Raw genomic sequence first — 21,959 nt, forward strand, 5'->3', positions numbered from 1 at the left:
GGACCCCAAACCATTAAACGTCCCTATGTTAATTTTATATTGCATTCTATGAAACTGCTGAACGCTCGGTGGAATTTAGCCGATTAACGAAAGAATCTTGAATCTCGACTCCCCACCGCACTAAACGTAACGAAGAAAGCTCTTTGATTACCTCACCTGTCAATCTGCAAGGGTGGAAGAGTATAGATGAGACGGTACTTCTTGTTTCAGGGAGTTATTGTGGTGCTTCATAATCTGATGGTTAAATGGGATACTGAAAATAGATTTACGGTTGAGATGAATACACGTTTATTTAGAAATTCTTTGCTCTGGGTTTTAGTTTATTTGGCCGGGCTTGTGTGTAAAAACTAAAAACTGTATCCTCCTCGTTAGACCTAAACGGCTAAACCTTGGCGGTCTGCATCTCTCTCAAAGGTAAGGGGATTCGATATGCTTAGTATCTTCACAGACATAATCATAACAATCTCCTCACTAACGTTGTTTCTGTAAAACTTTCAAAAACCCTAGTTAGATTTCTTCTGAACTTGAAATTTGGATTTTATTGAATTGTATTGTTAATAATGGGGGATTTTGAAAGAGAGAAGATTAGGAATATTTGTATTCTAGCTCATGTTGATCATGGTAAAACTACTTTAGCTGACCATCTAATTGCCGCTTCTGTTGGTAATTTTCTCCACCCAAAACAAGCTGGTAAAATGAGATATATGGATTATCTAGATGAAGAACAAAGAAGAGCTATTACCATGAAGAGTTCTTCAATTGCATTACAATATAAAGACCATTCCATTAATCTAATAGATTCTCCAGGACATATGGATTTTTGTAGTGAGGTTTCTACTGCTGCTAGATTAAGTGATGGTGCATTGGTGTTAGTTGATGCTGTTGAAGGTGTTCATATACAAACACACGCTGTTTTACGGCAAGCGTGGATTGAGAAACTTACTCCGTGTTTGGTTTTAAATAAGATTGATAGGTTGATTACGGAGCTGAAAATGACTCCAATGGAAGCGTATACTAGATTACAGAGGATAGTTCACGAGGTTAATGGAATTATGAGTGCATATCAGTCCGAGAAGTATTTGTCGGATGTTGATTCACTAATTGCAGGGTCTGTGAACGAGACGGGTGATGAGAATTTTGAGTTTATGGAGGATGATGAAGAAGATACTTTTCAACCTCAGAAGGGAAATGTTGCGTTTGTTTGTGCGTTAGATGGTTGGGGTTTCTGTATTAAAGAGTTTGCTGAATTCTATGCATCTAAGCTTGGGGCTAGTGTAGGTGCTTTGCAGAAGGCTTTATGGGGGCCTCGTTATTTTAATCCGAAAACAAAGATGATTCTGGGAAAGAAGGCAATTGGTTCAGGAAGTAAAGCAAAGCCAATGTTCGTGCAGTTTGTGCTAGAGCCACTTTGGCAGGTTTATCAGGCAGCATATGAACCTGATGGAGATAAAGCAGTGCTTGGAAAAGTTATTAAGACATTTCATTTGTCTGTTCCTCCTCGTGAATTAGAGAATAAGGATAATAAAATTGTGGCTCAAGCTATTATGAGTCGCTGGCTTCCTTTGTCTGATGCAATCTTGTCGATGGTAATTAGGTGTATGCCTGATCCTGTTGCAGCACAGTCTGTTCGAATCACAAGGTTGCTTCCTAAGCGAGTGGTTCTGAATTATGCGGCCAGGCCCGATGTGCTTGAAGAAGCAGAGAATGTAAAGAAATCTGTTCAGGCATGTGATGCAAGTGCTGAAGCACCATGTGTTGCTTTTGTGTCTAAGATGTTTGCTGTTCCTATGAAGGTGCTTCCACGTAAAGGTCCCAATGGTGAAGCTGTCAATAATTACCCAGATGAAGGCGGGGTCGGTGAATCAGATGAGTGCTTCCTTGCATTTGCAAGGATTTTTAGTGGGGTTCTTCATGTAGGGCAGAAAATTAATGTGCTTTCAGCTCTCTATGATCCATTTAAAGGGGAAGAAGCAATGCAGAAACATCTGCAGGAAGCTGAGATGCATTCCTTATATCTCATGATAGGGCAGGGTTTGGAACCGGTGGCCTTTGCCAGGGCAGGGAATGTTGTCGCCATACGAGGCCTTGGTCATCACATCTTAAAGAGTGCGACCCTTTGTTCAACTAGAAATTGTTTGCCTTTTTCGAGTATGGTTTTCCAAGTTGCTCCTACTCTAAGAGTTGCTATTGAACCAACTTTTCCTACTGATATGGCTGCAGTTACAAAGGGATTGCGTCTTCTTAACAGGGCAGACCCATTTGTAGAGGTTAGTGTTTCTGCCACAGGAGAACAAGTGCTTGCAGCTGCAGGAGAGGTTCATCTAGAAAGATGCATAAAGGATTTGCAAGAGAGGTTTGCAAAGGTTAGTCTGAATGTCTCAAAACCGCTTGTATCATATAGAGAGACCATTGAAGGGGATGGGTCCAATTTCCTAGATAATATGAAGGTCTTGACTGGTGGCTTGGATTGTGTTGAGAAGACAACCCCCAATGGTCGATGTGTTGTTCGAGTGCAGGTAGTAAAGCTTCCGCCAGCACTGACGAAGTTGCTAGATGAAAATTCTGATCTACTTGGAGAAATCCTAGAGGGCAAACCTGCGCAGAGAAACGACAAACTATTGGCAGCACATAGAGAAGAGAATTCTGTTGATGATAATCCAATTGAAGCACTTAAAAAATGGATAACGGATGCTATAGAGGGTCACATCGCGAGTGAAAAACTCGACAAGGATAAAGCTGATAAATGTAGAAGTGTGTGGCTTCAGTTGCTGCAAAGAATCTGGGCACTTGGACCTAGGTATGTTGGTCCTAACATTCTTCTTGTTCCGCACGCCAAAGAAGAGAGTGGCGACCATTCGGTTCTTATTCGAGGTTCTCCCCATGTATCTCAAAGGTTAGGATTTATAGATGAGAAGACAAGTGATGAAGATGCGGCTTTTGAAAAATCTATAGAAAAAAGTAGTTCATTGTTTATGGAAGCAGAAAGTCTCAAGAGCAGTGTCTTATCTGGGTTTCAGCTTGCTACTGGAGCTGGACCTCTGTGTGATGAACCTATGTGGGGCTTGGCATTTATAGTTGAAGCTAATGTTATTCCAGTGGAGAATCATTCCAATGAATCTGATGTTTCTACTCAACTAGCAGATCAATATGGCATCTTTACTGGGCAGATAATGACAGTAGTGAAGGAAGCATGTAGAACAGCTGTGCTTCAAAAGCAACCTCGAATTGTGGAAGCCATGTATTTTTGTGAACTGAACACCCCAACTGAACAATTGGGCTCCATGTATGGTGTTCTAAATAAGAGACGTGCTCGAGTTCTGAAGGAGGAGATGCAAGAAGGATCTTCTTTGTTCACAGTGCACGCATATGTGCCAGTTACTGAAAGTGTAGGGTTTGCGAAGGAGCTTCGAGAAAAGACATCAGGAGCTGCAAGTGCCTTACTTGTACTTAGTCATTGGGAAGAGCTGTCTGAAGATCCTTTCTTTGTACCTAAGACAGAAGAAGAACTTGAAGAGTTTGGAGATGGTTCTAGCGTTCTGCATAACACAGCAAGGAAGCTCATTGATGCGGTAAGGAGGCGGAAAGGTCTTCCAGTGGAAGAAAAAGTAGTGCAACATGCCACCAAGCAGAGGACACTTTCTCGTAAAGTGTAAAATGATTGTTCTAGTTATGTATTACGACTTCTCTCAGAACTGAAAGTTTTCTTGTTTCATCAGTTGGTAGGAAAACAAAAGGGGTTATACAACTATACATACGTCACCGGATATTATCTAACCTAGCCTGTAATTGGGTACTCTAGGAACACATAGTACTAGGCCCCAGAAGGTTAATATCTCTGTTTTTGTAGTTCAGAATTGTAGGAGAGATTTTTTTTTTGTTTTGTTTACCCCAGGGTTGAATTTTGCATCTTTATATGATTATTTTTGTAGTTCAGTGTTATGATGTGATTATTTTGTTTCCTATTAAACCTTTCAGAGAGTAACATGTGCAGAATGTGAGCATCGAGAAGTAAATCGATGGGAAGCTGAGCGGTTACATTAGGATAAGGAGCAAGACTCAAGGGAATGCCCTCAGTTTAGAGGATAAAATCACTCTTAAATAGAAAGGAGAGCTGTCTGATTGATAGGTTGGAGATTGATACCCGACATCAACCTGTAGTTTATTCGATTTTATTCCTGCTCCATCTCTCCTTGAGTTATATCACCCCGTCCTCACCATATTTCTTCGCCATAATCCGCGACTGTTACGGGTATTGTTTTTTGGAAGTGAAAAAAATGCGGCCTTCACATGTGTTTCTTATCTTACATCTAGGGAGAATAGGCAGTGCTTTTTTAGGGACGGGAATAACTTTTGTTCTCCTTTGGACCTCAATATCTGTAGTACAACAATTTGTGAATGAGAGAATGAAATATCTGAAACTTTTGTTGATGATGTAATGGCGCCTCAAAATTCAATGAAATATCTGAAAGTTCATCATCTCCTTTTGATGCAAATGTTATTTTTTTTGTTGCTGATTCAAGCAGATTTCATATGTTTAATTAGGTTTGTTGTGATTAAATTTATTTGTGTTATTTTGACTCAGTTGGTACATTTTGGAGGTTTTTAAGTTTCATCTAATTGTGTTAATTTATGGATTTAATTCAAGAGATTCTACTTGGGAGGAATTGATGGATGAAACTTTACAGACATCTCTCAAGAAGTGGCTATGATGCCCCGCAAAGTGAAAAGAAGTTCATATCGGTAAGTTTCTAAATTTTCATCTGTACTGCTCATTTGTTGGTTTTTATATATATTAACCAAATTTGTTGAAATTATGGATAGCTTTGAAGCTCACTTTGCAGATGATCATTCTTTTTCCTAGAACACTTAACTTTCTAAAGACTCCAAACCACACTCTTGAATATGCAAGCTGCCTTGAGCCGTGTTGATCCACCTCAGCACCCAGCTATCTGTATGTTCCTATCGAAACATAACCTTGTCCTTCACAATTTCATCTAACATTGCGAATATCATAGATAACATCCATGAGCAGTCTTAACCAAACTTTCGCAACATTGTCTAATACGTGCTTCCATTCAGCACCTCAATCCATCTATGTTGAGCAGAAACATAACTCAAATTCTTCAATAAACTGTGGCCTGGTAAAACGAATCCTTTATTCATATTAAGCATATGGTTAAAATTGTTACCCAGACCTAGATACACAGATGTAGACACAGACTGCACGATGAATGATAACTGAGCTGCACCAGCGTCTGTAATTTACGTTGATAGAACCTTTGTCTCTTGGCAGCTTTGGACTCGCATTGAAAGAGACTATGTCTTAAGTGAATATATGCACTTATACTTTTACGAAGAAATGGGTACATCTCTGTTTGATGTGAATATTTATTTTTGTTGCTGATTTCATATTTTTAACTAGGTTTATTGTGATTAAACTATTTGTTTTGTTTTGTAGCTTCGCAATTCGAGTCAGTTGATTCGAGTTTCGGAGGTTTTTGAACTTGATAAGTTTTATATAACTGTGTGGATATGTGAATTGGAGTTGAGTTTCAACTTGGGAGGAGTTGAGGGATGATTTCAGGGGTATCTCAGGAAGTGGCTATGATACCCTGTAAAGTGAACTGAAACTCATATCAATAAGTTTCAAAATTTTCATTTTCACTGCTCAGTTCTCGGTTATCATGAATTTCTTTCAAGCTCAAGTTGCAGACAATCCTTTCTAGAACATGACTGTTTAGACCACACTCAGGTTTGTAAGCTGCCTTCAGTTGCCACTAGACGTATTAGTATGTTCCGATTGAAACATAACCTTGTACCTGACAATATCATCTAGCTACACCTTAGCCCTTCCGCTGTTCATTGTGAATATTATAGATAGAGTCCATGGGCAGTCTTGACCAAACTATTGCAACTCTGTCTAGCACATGCTTCCGTCCAGCACCTCAATCATCTCCCAAGTGTTCTTAAGTTTTTCTTGCCTGTCTTGTCACCCCAAAGGATACCAATCTGTTAAGCAGAAACAGAACTCAAATTCTTCAATAATTCTGTTGCCTTGCTGATAACATGCATTCCATTATTTATATGAAGCATATAGTTCCTTTCTTCATTAAAATTACTACCCAAACCTAGAAACACAGATGTAGGCTCAGACTGCAAGATGAATGATAACTGAACTGCACCAGTCTTTGTAGTTTGGGCTCATTGAAAAAGACTATGCATGGTGAATCTTTGCTCTTATACTTCTAGAAAGAAATGGGTTTAGTTTAGACTCCTCTTTTCTTTAAACCAGGAGAAGAGAGTAAAACTTCAATTGCTTTTCATTTGCTTGTTTTTAGATCTCAGCTTTATTCATGTTTGCAGTGGCGCCAGTTTTATAATCTTCTAATCCGCCTATTTCAGTTACATTAGTGTTCTAATCTCAGCATCATCTAATTTATGTGTTTAGATATACCACCACACATCTTCTCATACAGAAAAATGTTATTTTTGGCTCTAAGTGAGGGTAGACCATACAAAGCCGAAACACTCAGCAATCTGTTGTCACATTCCCTTGTTGTGTATTGATGCAGCACTAACTTATTTACTGTTAGCTAAAAATGTTATAAATTAACTTGTGACACATCTTACCCCAAATTACTATTTGAGATATGTGGGTCAAGTTATCTGGGTGATAAAATCCAGGATTTGTTTTGTCGATGATGTTGTGATGCTCAAAAATTCAATGGATCTGAAAATTTACTAGCTATTTTTGATGCGAATGTTAATCTTTGTTACTGATTCAAGCAGATTTTTTTATTTGTGTTGTTCTGTAGCTTCGCAATTTGACTCGGTTGTATTCCAGAGGTTTTGAAGTTTATAAGTTTTATCTAATTGTGTTAATAGGTGAATTCAGTTAAGAAGTTTACTTGGGTGAAATTGATGGATGAAATTTCAGAGGCATCTCAGGAAGAGGTTATGACTTATGATGCACTAGAAAGCAAAAAGAAATTCATGTCAGTAAGTATTTAAGATTTCATTTTACTGCTCAGTTATTGCTCAGTTTTAACACCCCAAGCCATACCAATCTCTTGAACAGAATAGAAAGGGTTATAAATCTTTGTGTAAGATGTCCAAACACAGACAGCAAAAAGTTTCATTTGGCTCTAAGTTATAGTAGGTGTTTTTTTTTGATCGGTAAAAAATTTGGTGCTGTCGAGTTTCAAACTCAGGTCACTGGTATCATCACCCAGTGACTTTACCACTGTACTACAGTGAGTTTCGAACTTTACCGCTGTTGCTAAGTTAGCGTAGGCCACTCAAAGAAGGTGGTGAAACACTCTGCCATCCCATGCCGCCGCCTCTCCTCCCCCCCTCCCCGTGTATTGATGCAACAGCAAATACTGTCAGCTAGGGTGTTGTAAATTCACTTATTACACATCTTACTCCAAACATACTACACTTGTGGTATGTGGATCAAGTTGTCCCTATCTGCCTATCAGTTCAATAATTGGTAATAAAATCCATGACATCCTAATTTCCTTGGCTGAGAAAAGAAGAAGGATTTTTAATATGTGGTGCCAATATCAGGACCAATAAGAACATAGCAGAAGATCTACATAGATAGATATGCCTGGCCCCATAATGGCTTATAAAAGAGAAAGAACTCCCCATCAGTATAACTCATCAAAGAGCACCACTAAAATACCTTCTTCAGCAGCCTTTCCTATTTTCTCTTTAGCAAAACATATAAATGGCATCCATGGCTCTCTCATCCCCATCTTTTGCAGGCACAGCTGTAACTTTGAACTCGCAATCAAAATTCCCAACCAATGTTAGATCCAGTAGCAATGGAATGATTGTGATGAGGAAGACATCAGCAAAGAAGCCTGCTGCTTCTTCAGGAAGTCCATGGTACGGTCCAGACCGTGTCAAGTACCTTGGACCTTTCTCTGGTGAATCTCCATCATACCTAACCGGTGACTTCCCTGGTGATTACGGCTGGGATACTGCTGGACTATCTGCAGACCCAGAGACCTTTGCCAAGAATCGGGAGCTGGAAGTGATTCATTCTAGGTGGGCCATGCTCGGCGCTTTGGGATGTGTTTTCCCTGAACTTCTATCTAGAAATGGAGTTAAGTTTGGTGAAGCGGTCTGGTTCAAAGCTGGTTCTCAGATTTTCAGTGAAGGTGGACTTGACTACTTGGGGAACTCCAGCTTGGTTCATGCACAGAGCATCTTAGCTATTTGGGCCACACAAGTTATCCTTATGGGTGCTGTTGAGGGGTATAGAGTTGCCGGTGGTCCACTAGGTGAAATAGTCGACCCGCTCTACCCAGGTGGTAGCTTTGACCCCTTGGGACTTGCAGAAGACCCAGAGGCATTTTCAGAGCTAAAGGTAAAGGAACTTAAGAATGGGCGACTTGCTATGTTCTCCATGTTCGGTTTCTTCGTTCAGGCTATTGTTACTGGCAAAGGTCCTCTTGAAAACCTGGCTGATCACCTTTCTGATCCCGTAAACAACAATGCTTGGTCTTATGCTACCAACTTTGCTCCAGGAAAGTGAAAACATTCATGACAGTGATCTAAGATGATCTCTCTTCAAGGCATTGAAGCTCAATTTTTCCTTCTCCACTTCTTGTTTTATCATTTACATTCATTTTTAGCTTGTAAATAATCTGTCATTGAAATCTGTTTTGAAATAGCATTTTGTACGTTTCCAGTCCCTTTATCCTATCTCATTAATATCTTCTAGTTTGTTTATCATTCTCTATTCCTACAAATTTAAATTCATATACAATTTCTTATCATTTTCATCTCTTTATCCAAGTGATGTAGACAAAAGTAGTGTGATCCTTCCACTCATTCCATTACAGTAATGTGCAGTACTTTACATTCAAAGGATCTGAATCCCATTGTCAACTAAAATAGAAGGAATAATATTACCTTTCAATTTTCAACTTTCAACAGTTATTCTTTCTTTTCGTTTTTGTGATGTATCGTCCGTTCGATAACTAGCTGCTTGGGACCAATATTCCCAATCGGTAGAAAAAATAGGAAGGTCTAAATCGTGAGTGAATGAAAATATAAGGACATAAAAGAAGGGCATAATATAAATTAGAGTTATTGTAGTGGTGTAATAGTAAATATGAATTAGTTAACATAAAAGATCTGAAACGTTTCTCACTTCTCAATTTTGTCTCTCGATATTTTTGTTCTCTGTGAACACTAGATAGAACATCCAAACTTGAGAACAAAGACACACAGGTTCATGCAAGTTGATGTGGTTATAAAAATGTAATTAGTGTATAGCATCTAAACAGTTGTTAATGCATTTGTTGTTTCACTTTTTGCGCTTGCATAAGATCATTTGTTACGAATGTATCCTACTTTTGATGGTGGTGATAGATTTATTGCTGCTGATAAGGTCTCATGTAACTTCAGAAAACCATGTCTGAAATCCTAATGATGTCATCATTTTGAGGGCTACCAGTTATGCCGCTAAACATACTTACTTTGTATGACTCCTTTTAAATTAAGTTTGAATCTCTACTGAAGTTGTGCATGGCAATTAGTAACTTCTTACTAACTTCAAGTCTCCAAACATGTTTTACTTGATGAACATTTTAACCCTCCTTTATTGTATTGGCGACTAGCTGAATTTCAAGTATGCAAACATATTTTACTTGATGCAAACTATATCACTCCTTTCTCAGATGGATGACTAGCTACTTGCTTATGTATGTACGTAGTATGAGCTAGATAGGGCTTAGTGCACTGTATGGTATGTCAGTACTTTGAAAAAACTAGAATGTTGAAGGGTTAAATATGTTTAGATTATGGTTGTGCAACATGCCCCATCAAATAAATCAGTAAACAAGAATGAAACACGCTATTGCTATTAAATGGGGAAACAACTTCTGTTACACCATACCTCGGGGCAGCAAAAACTCAGGGCCGGCCCTGAGAATGTCGATGCAGAATGATTAAAGAATAGTTTTTTTCTTTTCTTTTTGATGGAAAATGTTATTATATTAACTTAAGCAATATAAAACAGAAGATATACAATTTCATTTTCATCAAAAATATTAGAAATAATACTCTCTTTTCGCATTCGTTGACACAAGTGTGATGACATATGATGAAGTCTTTTGATCCTTGCTTCTTTAGCCACTGAGTCCGCTGCAGCATTGTAGTCCCTGTTTATAAATTTAACATGCGCTTGAGGAAGATTGTCCAACAAGTAAATTGCTTCTTTTATAGTATTCTCCGCAACCCATGAAGATTTTGTACCTTGTTTGGTGATAGAATATTGAAGGAGTTTACAGTCTGTGACTATACAGATGCTAGAAAGAATATTATTTTTTAGCCACTTTAAAGCAATTACTAGTGCTTTTGCTTCATCATGTAACGCCGAGGAAGCCCAATCAGAGCCAGCTGAAATATGTAAGAAAGCTTCTTGGTCTACAGAGTATAGAATGGAGGCATATCCCATGGAAAGGTTTTTTTTTTTAAAGGACGCATCGATGAAAATTATCCAGTATGACTTGATGTTGTTCCGCACATGATTGGTAATCTTCGTTTTTCGGCTGCCTTGAGGTTTTGTCTCTTCCTTGATAAGTGAAGACTGGATGAAATTTTTTATCTGCCGAATTAAGTAGGAGGGATCCGGAATGGTTTTCCTAAAAACAACCTCGCATCTATATTTCGATATGAACCAAAGAATGATTGCAATTTGTTCACCAAATTGCGAGAAATTTGATCGTCGATCCAAAATTCAACCCACTTGCTAATCACATCTGTGTTAACTCGCGAATTGACCGCTTCCAAGGAGCAACCAAACCAAACTGCTCTTGAGAAAGGGCAAGTTCTAAAAAGATGATTTTCCATTTCCATAGCTTGGTTATTGCACATTTGACATTCTAGGGAAACCTCTGGGTTATGAGCCGCTAGTCTACTCGAGGTTGGTTAAGCTTTTTGGATTAATTTCCAAATAAATAGCCTGATCCGAGGTAGAGACTGCAACTTCCATAGTTTTTTCCACGGGAATTCAATATTATTCTCATTTTCAGAAGTACGATTGATGAGAAAGTTACATATATTTTTTGCCGAGAAATCTCCTGATTGGTGGTGAGCCCATCTTATCTTGTCACAATCTTTTTTATTTGGGGTAATAGCTAGAATCTTTTCTTTTCTATCTAAAGAGAACAAATCATCTAGCTTTTCCGTGTCCCAGTGACCTTCATTATTTATTAACTCTTGAACCTTTTGCGGCAAATTATCATCTCTGTCCCTTGGTTTATTTAATCTGTCCGTGTTGGGAATCCAATTGTCCTCCCAAATCTTCGTATTAGCTCTACTTTTCACTTGCCAAATATAATTGCCTTTAATGATATTAAGACCTTTCTGTATGCTTGTCCTAATCCATGATAGCTCATAGTTTCTCGTAGGGTCGAAGGGATCGGAATTAAAGAAATATTTTGCTTCTAGAAGTTTAACCCATAGTTGATATTTTTCCATCAATAATCTGCTGGCTAGCTTTGTTAGAAGGGCTATATTGAAATTATGAGGATTTTTAATTCCCAATCCCCCTTATGTTTTTGGCTTGCACATGCCTTTCCACGCCTTTATATAACCACATTTACCTTTTGACCTATCTTTCTTCCACCAAAAGTCCCTGAGGATTTTATCTAATTTATCCAAGGTTTCTTTAGGAAGATCTAACATCTGCATCTGATATGTCGGGTATGCTTGAAGAATGGGTTGAATTAAGACTGTTCTGCCCGCTTGAGATAGCAACTTTGATTTTCAACCTTGTAAGGTGTTATAATATTTTTGAAGTAGCGGTTCAAAATTCTCCTTCCTGTTTTTATCAAAGAAGAGAGGAGTTCGTAGATACCTCTCTTTTTTGGTCATCAGCTGGACTTTAAGGATTTTTGCTATTATTTTCCCGTGTTTGGGATGAATTCAGGGGCTAAAATAAATTTCCGATTTTTGAAGATTAACCATTTGGGCTGTGATTCCCCCAAATTTAGAAAAGATATCCAATAAATTTTTCGCTTCTCCCAAATCCGCTTTGGTGAAAAGAAAACAATCATCGGCGTAGAAGAAATAGATATGGTAGGGACGTGTTTATTCATCTGAAGTCCCCGAGATTAAAGAGTCTGTCGCTAATAAAGAATGTCCTGTTTTTAGTTTTACTAATTTGAGCATGTTTGGAAAAGAAAAAATTGAGAAATTTGTAATGTCTATACCTGATCTTGTTGTATAATTAAGTTTACTTGTAAAAGTAATGCCATCTTGTTATTACAACGTGTTCACTGTTCACATTGTTTGCAATGAATTGCCTCTTTATTGAATTTGCATTTACCATTATTTTGGTTTCCGGCCCACCCGACCATTTCTATGTAGTTTCTCTCGGGCATGGTCGTCTAACGGAGTGGGAAAAGTTTACGATTAGGACCTGTGCCTTGAGTCGAACCGCTGGTGATCAGAACCATATACGTCGCCTTATTGTATTTGGATTCAACAGGACTGCTTGGTTATTACCAAAAACTTTTTGATCGGCGACATTTTTGATCTAGTAACATCACACCCAATATGAACAGTTTTTAAGATGCTTACTAAAACACTTAATAAGTAAAAAAACTTGTCTAAATTTAGCGAATGCTGCTACGTCAAAAAATGCTCGCGCGAGCAAAAATTTCATTCCAGTTATTACAGTGTTGGAGACAACTAAAAGTTATCTTATCTACGTCAAGATTTAGTATTCAATTGAAGAGTATGTTGCCCATTAGGCTAGTATCTATATAGCTGGAACGACACTCGTAGGGCATTAAGTTAAACCCAAGCTGAGCTGGGCTGAGCTGAGCAAGATTTCCTTCTCTACAAACTTCTGTCAAAATATCTTTGTCGTATTACTGAGTATATACAAAAGAAAACCCAGAAGATGGTACCAAAGGCATGTTTATAATATTACTTCCCTCTTTCAAAATCTTATGTTTATAATATTCAGTTATAGAGAATGTTACAAGGTTAGTAACTGTATACAGAACAACTACAGCCGGAACAAAATTCATAATCTACCAATTAAAGGAGGAAAAGGAAAAAACAACTTTTGCAAGATAAACAAGCAAAATAGTTGAAGATTTAAACTCAACAAGAGTAAGAAAACGTCACAAGGTGTACTCTAAACATGAAATACAAGGTAAATATATCATTCCTGCTTGTTACGAGCAGCCCTTGCCTTGTGCTTGAGCTCAGCTCTTTTCCACTTAACCATTAGTTGGCATAATGAAAAGAGCGTGTTTACCTGTGGATAATAACACATTCATAAAAAAAGTACCGAGATAAATGATGGCGACAAACACCTGGTGGGTGATGAAAATAAATAAGAAGTGGTTAAAGATTAACTAACCAGGACTATGATTGAAATGATCAAAAGAGGCCCAGACCAGAGTACCGACAGAAAAATTCCACGTGGATCAAAATAATTCTGACCTGCAAAACTTTTCCAGTTGCTAGCAAGAATAGTATTAATATTTTCTGCGAAGTATACACCAGCCACTGCACATCAACACCAACATCGAATAGAACTTTCAGTATCATGAAGAAGTAAAAGATAGGTAGTTTCGATTAAAAGAAACTGATTTCCAGGGAGAGCGTGGTTCTCCTGGACCTCATAGAGCAGCTCATTTATCAGGGAAGCTTATTGATCTATAGAGTTTTCTTTCATGTTTATAAACGAAAGGAAAAGTACTTCCGCTAGAAAAAAACATTAGCAAACAGGTTGTTGGAATTCGTAATAGTAAACTATTAATAAAAGAAAATGTAATCGTAAATCCACAAAACAGATTGAGTCTACAAAGTGACATACAAACATGAGAAGGGATGATAGAGATGGATCGGATGGAAAGCAACGTACAAGAATATTTTGAGGTGTAGTTTCCATTTTCTAGCTACACTCACAGGGTTTTTCTGGCATATATTTCAGCACTTCTCTTCAAAAATATAACATACTTAAATTTCAAATTTTCTAAAGAAAGTTTTTTTCTTAAAAAATATAAAATAAGAAAGTAACCGTTTTTGTGGGTCCGTGGAATTCATTATTTCCTATGAACATCTAAATGGTTTATCAAATACTGAGGCATGGTAGACATTATGAGGCCAAATGTGATCATACAGTTTCAGTACTGAGGGATGACAAAGAAAAGGATAGTGCTGCAGTGCCCATCACATAGAAGCATAATGTACTTCTGGCCGAACTCGGCGACTTCAACATAAATCGGGCAACTCTCATAAAGAAAGTTCTTAAAGTTTGTTTTAATGACAAATGCTAGCTAGAATATCTGCTATAAATTATATTTCATTGAGTTTCGCAAGCCTGAATCTAAGTTATCTGTTAACACATAATAGTATAATAAGCAAATGAAAGGCAGTTGAGGGACACAGAATCTTACATGCCACAAGAAACAAGCACATTTGAAAGTTGATGTTTTTCCTTGACAAGATGGTTGTTAGCAGCAAAGCAACATGGAACGATATTAAGCCAATTAACCAAGGTTCCTGTAAAACCAACCGGATAATTACTGTCAGACACAATAGGCTCCCCAAGAATGAAGAAGATAAATATGCCCATCCAAATAAAGGTAAATAGCAACCAATAACTCAACAAAGGAGTCAAATATCAAAAATTATATGCAAAATTGCAAAGACAGGCATATGTATAAAGAACTCATGTCCCTGATGAGAATCACTCAGCATATTTTTAACCAAATGAACAGATAAACCAGAAATCTGAAAACAATCAATGAATGACTATGGTGTGGCTAAACATTAACGTCCCCTTCAAATAATTTCAATTGCCTACAAAAATATCCAAAGGTAGCCAGCTAGAACTCCTACTTTGTATCCCTAATTCTTGAAATTATAAACCCTACAGTTCCAGTAAACAATTGGATCTCAATTTCGCAATACTAAGTAAATCTGAGCAACCGTAAACATTTGATGCAATGCAAACCCTAAGTACTAAAAAGTTTTAATACCTTCCAGTCGATTGCGTGGAAGAAACCAATAAAAATGTCAACAGCGGGTTGAAGTCCAGTACGAAGCTCTCCACTGGATCTCTCGACGAGATCTGACATGAATTCTATGTGTTCCTTCATTGCTGATTTTAGCTCTTCCATGAACTGAGACATTGTGAGCAGAATAACCAACCTTCTCGAATGGGGAATGTTAGTATTTTGACTAGGCTTTCTAATACTTCGGTTCCAGAACTTAAACACATAATATGCACTCTCCCGGTTTGGGGACTGCCCTAATCTATTTTGGGAATACCTGGTTGTATCACTTAAAGGTGGTATGATAATAACCCGTTTGGATACTAGAAGTCTAAGTGAAGCATAAGTCAGGAACAGAAATATTTTGCTTCGCAAAAAGTTAACTCTTTTGCTTCTAGAAGTCATTCTGAAATTGTGTATCCAAACTAGACTTTTCTATTTTCAGAAGTCAAAAAACAACTTATGGGTGTGTATCCAAACAGCCTATAAGGGAAACGCTCAGTTATCCTTTAGCGCATCCGAAGTGTTTAGTGATAAAAAGTCATTATATGATGTGTGCCCGTCTGGAAGCAACTACAGGCAACGTCTGAATGTGAACACTTCTTTTAAGTAGCTAGCGTCACATATTGGGACGTTTTTAATAATTCCATAAGCTCTAGACGGCAATCACAGCACTGAGGAATGCGTTTCTTCAAACATTGTTATATTACACACATCCCAAATCCGACGTGAATATTATTTGCGTTTTATACACACATCCTGATGTAATTTCAAATTGAGTTGTAGTAAAAAGTTCGTTGAGATTTGTGAAAGCAAAGATTTTAGATTTAATGAAATTTAAAAAGAAACAAAACTTAATTCAAGATTATTAGGAATAACGAAGACACTGATTCCACTATCACACATGAATAAATTATCGAAAATAATCCAAAACTCTAATTATCTTTTAAGTCCCTTATTTCTTAATTCACAATTGATCAAACATATTCTCAAATATTAATTGTATTCCCCAAGCATAGACTATCAATTGATTAAACAAAGTATAGTCTATCAAATTGAATCACTAATAATTAATAAAATTATGTAAACATTTAAAAATCCTGCAAGAGCAGTGATTGAGTGAATTATAATTAAAAAATAGATAAAATGAAATAGTTACCCATTATTCGTGCGTGATTAGCTTCCCCATTGCCTTGGTTGTGGGAGAATTAGCTCATCATCATGTTGGAAACACACTCAAAATTCATTTTTATTGCTCAAAGGGTGTTTACAAAGATGAAATGGAGAAAAACTATTAAAAATCGGGTTTGCAACAGTTATAAGTGTTATAAACTGAAAAGAACGATAGAACAGAGTACTGTCGCTTATTCTCGACCCTCGTCTGTGTGTCGTTTCCACTGTTGAGAAACGCCTGCTGTTGCGCGCCTAATGTTCTTGGTGTTCTTCACAGCAGCAGAAATGGTGATTCTTCTGCAACTCGACTTTCACAACTCTGTAATCTCCCCCAAACTCTCGTCCCCCTTGTACGACCCCCAAACACTTCTTTTATACTCACCAGGACCTCAAAATATCACTAGTTAACGTCAATATCTTCTCTTTACTCACTCTTCATATTATCGAGATTTCTTTCCATGTTTAACTCCTACACGCTTCTGTTGTATCCAAACATACTCCAATTTCGCTCAGAACAAGAACAGAAAGATCCCAACACTTCAGACACGCGCAATCCTCAAACACTTTCCAGAGATAAAGCCGAGAATATATTTCTTCCCTGTTTTACTGAAACACCAAGGAAACTTCATTCTTTCTTCAAACTAACCGGGTTAGCAGTCCTGTTTCGTCTTAACAGGCCCATACAAGTCCAAAACCATGAAAGAATACCCACAAAATCTTCCCAAACTCGATTCAGCAGTTACGCAGGTGACAACATATTTCTCCCGTGCACGAACTGCTCTGGTTTGATCCCTTAGATTATCTAGCCAAATTCAGTCAAAACAGACAATCATACCACGCCTGTTACACACAAACAATTCATCCCAAAGAATCTCAGCCATTGAATCTCTCTAAAACAACTCTAAATCACGAACCCTAATTTTGATAATAGCCTGTGAACAGTTTCCCGCCAAACTGAAAATTCAAATGAAGAGGATGAAGTCCCCTTAACCAGACTGGGGGTGCGAATAGCAAATGCTCAACTGAGGTGCCCCTTAGTAATTGAGGTGCCCCTTATCCAAAACTGGGGTCCGTTTAGCAATTGTCCTTCGGGGTGTTCCGCATAATTTTTCGAGCCGATTTTTCAAAAAAATGTTTATTTTCCAAAAATACCTACAAACACACAAAACACCAAAATAAACACAAATCCGAGTACCAACAATACAGAAAATTGAGGACAACTTAGACACAAAAATGTGTCTATCAAATACCTCCAAACTTATTATTTTCTAGTCCTCGAGCAAAAATAATCTAGAAAATAAAATGACTACACTTAGCACGTGCAGCAAGCCGTTAAACCGCTAGGTGGCCTTAGCGGCGGAGTGTTGTCTCCGGGGGGTTTACCAGAGGTGTACCCACAAAAACTTTACTCCAGACCCTAGCTATCTACGCAAAACCTTGGAAGGAACTAAAGAATCTCCTTGGTTGGCATACAATCATTGACTATAGGAGGAAGTACCCTGATGCGAAATTCCAATTGTTGTACACGAGTTTGCACTCAGCATACTAGAATTCATTTATAAGTGAAATAGATCTACTCAGATAGTTTATGTACATCATAACCGGAGTCAACCAATCACATGGAAAGATTAAGAAGATGGATAAAGAGATGGTTAAAAGTGAACGGTGTTTCCCATATCTGTCTGAAGGCCTCTGCCAAGATGAACCTATCCTAATGGACTGAGATACCGGTCTGACTAATATCAACACAACTGGCATATACAAGGGGACCAGTGGTGATAAACCTAACTCTAGGTCAACACAACTGGCATATACAAGGGCACCAGTGGTCGACTTTATTGAATTTATTCCGGTTGGTCTGATGGTCTGGTCTCAAACTTTTTTTTTTTGTGGTATCTCAATCACCCTATTTCACCCTAGCAATGGTAACAACTTGATCGTGTGCCCCACCAAATCACTTAAAAATAAAAACAAGGGATTAGGATTCAACGAGTTATGGCGAAACTACCATTTTTTTTTAATTCTAACACCTGAGCTCTGTGCTTTTATGAATAGACTCTTTAGATGTTTCCATCTAATCAGATTGGTTCCTCAACTCCTACAACCAAGATGTTCCCATCCACTTAGATTGGTTAGTGCCAACCTTAATAAGCATAAATTTCTAGGCTCTGGAGTTTATTTATTGCAACTAAAAGCTAACAAAAAGTTTCTTCCCCACCCCCAAACTTAAATCTAACATTGTCCTCAATGTTTCTAATGAAAGAGCAATACCAAAAAGCAAAGTAACATGAGGAATCAGTAAAGAGAGAAGTCGGAAAGATAGTACCTGGGTGAAGAGAGAAATCAAAAACTAATATACAACATACAATCGCCTCGATGGTCAATCAAGGGTAAACAGGGTCCTCCAGAGGGACCTCCTCAACATCACCTGTAGGAAAGGGCTCTAAAAAGGGTTTCAATCTCTGACCGTTAACCTTCGAAGAACTACTACCATCTGGTGTCTCGATCTCAACAGCTCCATGAGGAAAGACAGTGCGAACAATAAAAGGACCCGTCCACCGAGAACGTAACTTCCCAGGGAAAAGATGCAAGCGGGTATCATACAGAAGAACTTTTTGACCTGAGAAAATGACTTTCTTAAAATATTCTTATCATGCACAAGTTTCATTTTGTTCTTATACTCCTTCGCACTATCGTAAGCATCTATACGAATCTCTTCCAACTCATTGAGCTGGAGTTTCCTATGGGCTCCTGCCTTGTCAAGTGAAAAATTTAGCTGCTTAACAGCCCAATAAGCTCTATGTTCTAACTCAACAGGTAAATGACATGCCTTTCCATACACAAGCCGATAAGGCGACATTCCAATGGGGGTCTTAAACGCAGTACGGTAAGCCCATAAGGCATCAGTAAGCCTAGACGACCAGTCTTTCCGATTAGGATTAACTGTTTTCTCTAATATACGCTTTATCTCCCTATTGGAAACCTCTACCTGACCACTAGTCTGTGGATGATATGGGGTAGCTACCTTATGTGTAATACCATATTTCTTCATCAAAAGCCTAAAAGGTCCATTACAAAAGTGCGACCCTCCATCACTAATTATAGCTCGCGGTGTACCAAAACGTGTAAGTATATTATTTTTCAAGAACTCAATCACAACCCTATGGTCATTAGTCTTACACGCAACCGCCTCAATCCACTTAGAGACATAGTCTACAGCGACAAGGATGTATAAGTTACCAAAAGAATTAGGAAACACCCATAAAGTCAATACCCACATCAAAGACCTCAACAACTAAAATAGGGTTCAAGGGCATCATGTTCCTACGGGAAATGGTTCCTAATTTCTGGCAACGTCACAAGTAACACAGTACTGTGGGAGTCTTTAAACAACGAAGGCCAATAGAATCCACACTGCAATATTTAGCAGCAGTCTTCTTAGCACTAAAGTGACCCCCACAAGCATGATCATGACAAAAGGAAATAATACTGGACTGGTCACTCTCAGGTATACATCTCCTAATAATCTGGTCTGGACAATACTTAAACAAATAAGGATCATCCCAAAAGAAGTGCTTCACCTCGGCTAAAAACCTAGAACGATCTTGTTTACCCCAATGTTGGGGCATTCGACCAGTAACAAGATAATTCACTATATTCGCATACCAAGGTGCTTGGGTAACAAAGAACAGTTGTTCATCAGGAAAACTATCCCTAACAGGAGGAGAATCATTAAGGGTATCCACAACAAGCCTAGACAAGTGGTCTGCTACTACATTTTCTGCACCTTTTTTATCTCTAATGTCTAAGGAAAATTCCTGCAACAATAGGATCCATCTAATCAATCTAGGTTTAGTATCCTTCTTGGAAAGAAGATACTTCAAAGCAGCATGATCAGTAAAGATTATGACCTTAGAACCTAAGAGGTAGGATCTAAACTTGTCTAAGGCAAACACAGCTAATAGTTCCTTCTCCGTAGTGGTATAGTTCAACTGGGCATCATTCAGAGTTTTGCTAGCATAGTAAATCACATGAAGTAACTTATTTTCTCGCTGACCTAGCACAACACCAATAGCATAATCTGAAGCATCACACATGATCTCAAAGGGTAGGTTCCAGTTGGGTGCCTGGACTATGGGGGGGTAGTGAGTAAATTCTTAAGCTTCTCAAAAGCCTCTAAACAAGCATCATCAAAGACAAACTTAACGTCTTTTGCAAGCAAATTGCAAAGAGGTCTAGAAATTAAGCTAAAATCCTTAATGAATCGACGATAAAAACCTGCATGCCCTAAGAATGACCTAATATCTCTTACGGTTTTTGGGACCTGTAAAGTTTTAATGAGGTCAACTTTGGCTCTATCTACCTCTATACCCTTCGAAGATACGATATGCCCTAGAACAATTCCTGAACGAACCATGAAGTGACATTTCTCCCAATTAAGCACTAAATTCTTTTCCTTACACCTAGTCAAAACTAATGACAAATGATGCAAGCACTCATCGAAAGACGAACCAAACACTGAAAAATCATCCATAAAGACCTCTAAGAACCGTTCTACCATGTCAGAAAATATGCTCAGCATACAACGCTGAAAGGTCGCAGGGGCATTACATAGCCCGAAAGGCATGCGTCTATACGCAAAGGTACCAAAGGGACAGGTAAAAGTGGTTTTCTCTTGGTCTTCTGGGGCTATGACAATCTGATTATAACCGCAGTATCCATCTAAAAAGCAATAGTGGCTACGTCCAGCTAATCTCTCTAGCATTTGGTCGATGAAGGGAAGGGGAAAGTGGTCCTTCCTAGTGACCTTGTTCAATTTCCTATAGTCAATACAGACACGCCAACCCGTGGTCACCCGGGTTGGGATTAACTCAGTGTTATCATTCTGGACTACAGTAATACCGGATTTCTTGGGAACAACCTGAACGGGGCTGACCCACTTACTGTCTGAAATGGGGTAGATAATGCCTGCATCTAATATCTTAAGAACCTCGGTTCGAACTACTTCTTTCAGATTAGGGTTCAGTCGACGTTGCATCTCCCTAGAAGGTTTGGTGTCACTCTCTAAATAGATATGATGCATACAATCAGTAGGACTTATACCCTTAATGTATGTTATGGTCCACCCTAAAGCTTCCTTGTTATTCTGAAGTACAGTCACTAGCCTACTTTCCTGATCACTATCCAAGTCGGATGCTATAATCACAGGTAAAGTTTCATATGGGCTTAAAATCACGTACTTCAGGGAATCTGGTAATGGTTTAAGGTCCAACTTAGGAGGCTTTTCTAACGAAGGAACTAGGGTAGACTTAGAAACGGGTAGAGTTTAGAACTTAGGTTTCCAACCATTACTAGTGTCTATCAAAGGGGTTGAATCTAAAAAAGAATTCACCTCATTAATCACATCGTCATCATCAAAATCAATCCCAAAGTGGGCTAGGCATTTCTCTAATGGATCTTCTAACAAAGTGTTTGGTAATGACTCCTCGACTAATGTTCCTATCATGTTCACCTCTTCTATGCTCGAGTCATCTAGTTCAGAGGGTAGCTTACTAATATTAAAAATGTTCAGCTCAATAGTCATATTACCAAAAGACAAATTCATAATACCATTTCGACAATTAATGATCGCATTGGATGTAGCTGAAAACGGGCGACCTAAAATCACTGGTATTTGGTTCTCTGGGTCAGGAACAGGTTGGGTATCTAGGATAACAAAATCCACTGGATAAATAAACTTGTCGACCT

The 21,959-nt window shown here is 38.2% G+C and overlaps 3 protein-coding genes across 3 annotated transcripts; 2 read left to right on the top strand and 1 right to left on the bottom strand.

Annotated features, from left to right (window-relative positions):
• Nucleotides 1–369: 369 nt before the first annotated feature.
• On the top strand, nucleotides 370–4,475 carry LOC113347233 (elongation factor-like GTPase 1). Its single transcript, XM_026590846.1, has one exon. The coding sequence runs from the start codon at nucleotides 561–563 to the stop codon at nucleotides 3,651–3,653; it is 3,093 nt and encodes a 1,030-aa protein (XP_026446631.1). The 5' UTR covers nucleotides 370–560; the 3' UTR covers nucleotides 3,654–4,475.
• A 3,175-nt stretch (nucleotides 4,476–7,650) lies between these two features.
• LOC113347234 (chlorophyll a-b binding protein of LHCII type 1-like) lies at nucleotides 7,651–8,768 on the top strand. Its single transcript, XM_026590847.1, has one exon. It carries the CDS (start codon nucleotides 7,733–7,735, stop codon nucleotides 8,543–8,545), a length of 813 nt encoding a protein of 270 aa, XP_026446632.1. The 5' UTR covers nucleotides 7,651–7,732; the 3' UTR covers nucleotides 8,546–8,768.
• A 4,161-nt stretch (nucleotides 8,769–12,929) lies between these two features.
• LOC113353090 (transmembrane protein 18-like) lies at nucleotides 12,930–15,270 on the bottom strand. Its single transcript, XM_026596806.1, has 4 exons — nucleotides 15,024–15,270; nucleotides 14,439–14,544; nucleotides 13,397–13,545; nucleotides 12,930–13,291 (listed from the first exon to the last, which is right to left on the bottom strand). The coding sequence occupies exons 1-4, from the start codon at nucleotides 15,174–15,176 to the stop codon at nucleotides 13,196–13,198; spliced, it is 504 nt and encodes a 167-aa protein (XP_026452591.1). The 5' UTR covers nucleotides 15,177–15,270; the 3' UTR covers nucleotides 12,930–13,195.
• Between the last annotated feature and the right edge of the window lie 6,689 nt (nucleotides 15,271–21,959).

Source organism: Papaver somniferum, chromosome 2 (genome assembly GCF_003573695.1).
Source record: "Papaver somniferum cultivar HN1 chromosome 2, ASM357369v1, whole genome shotgun sequence".
In the NCBI taxonomy this organism is placed as follows: domain Eukaryota; kingdom Viridiplantae; phylum Streptophyta; class Magnoliopsida; order Ranunculales; family Papaveraceae; genus Papaver; species Papaver somniferum.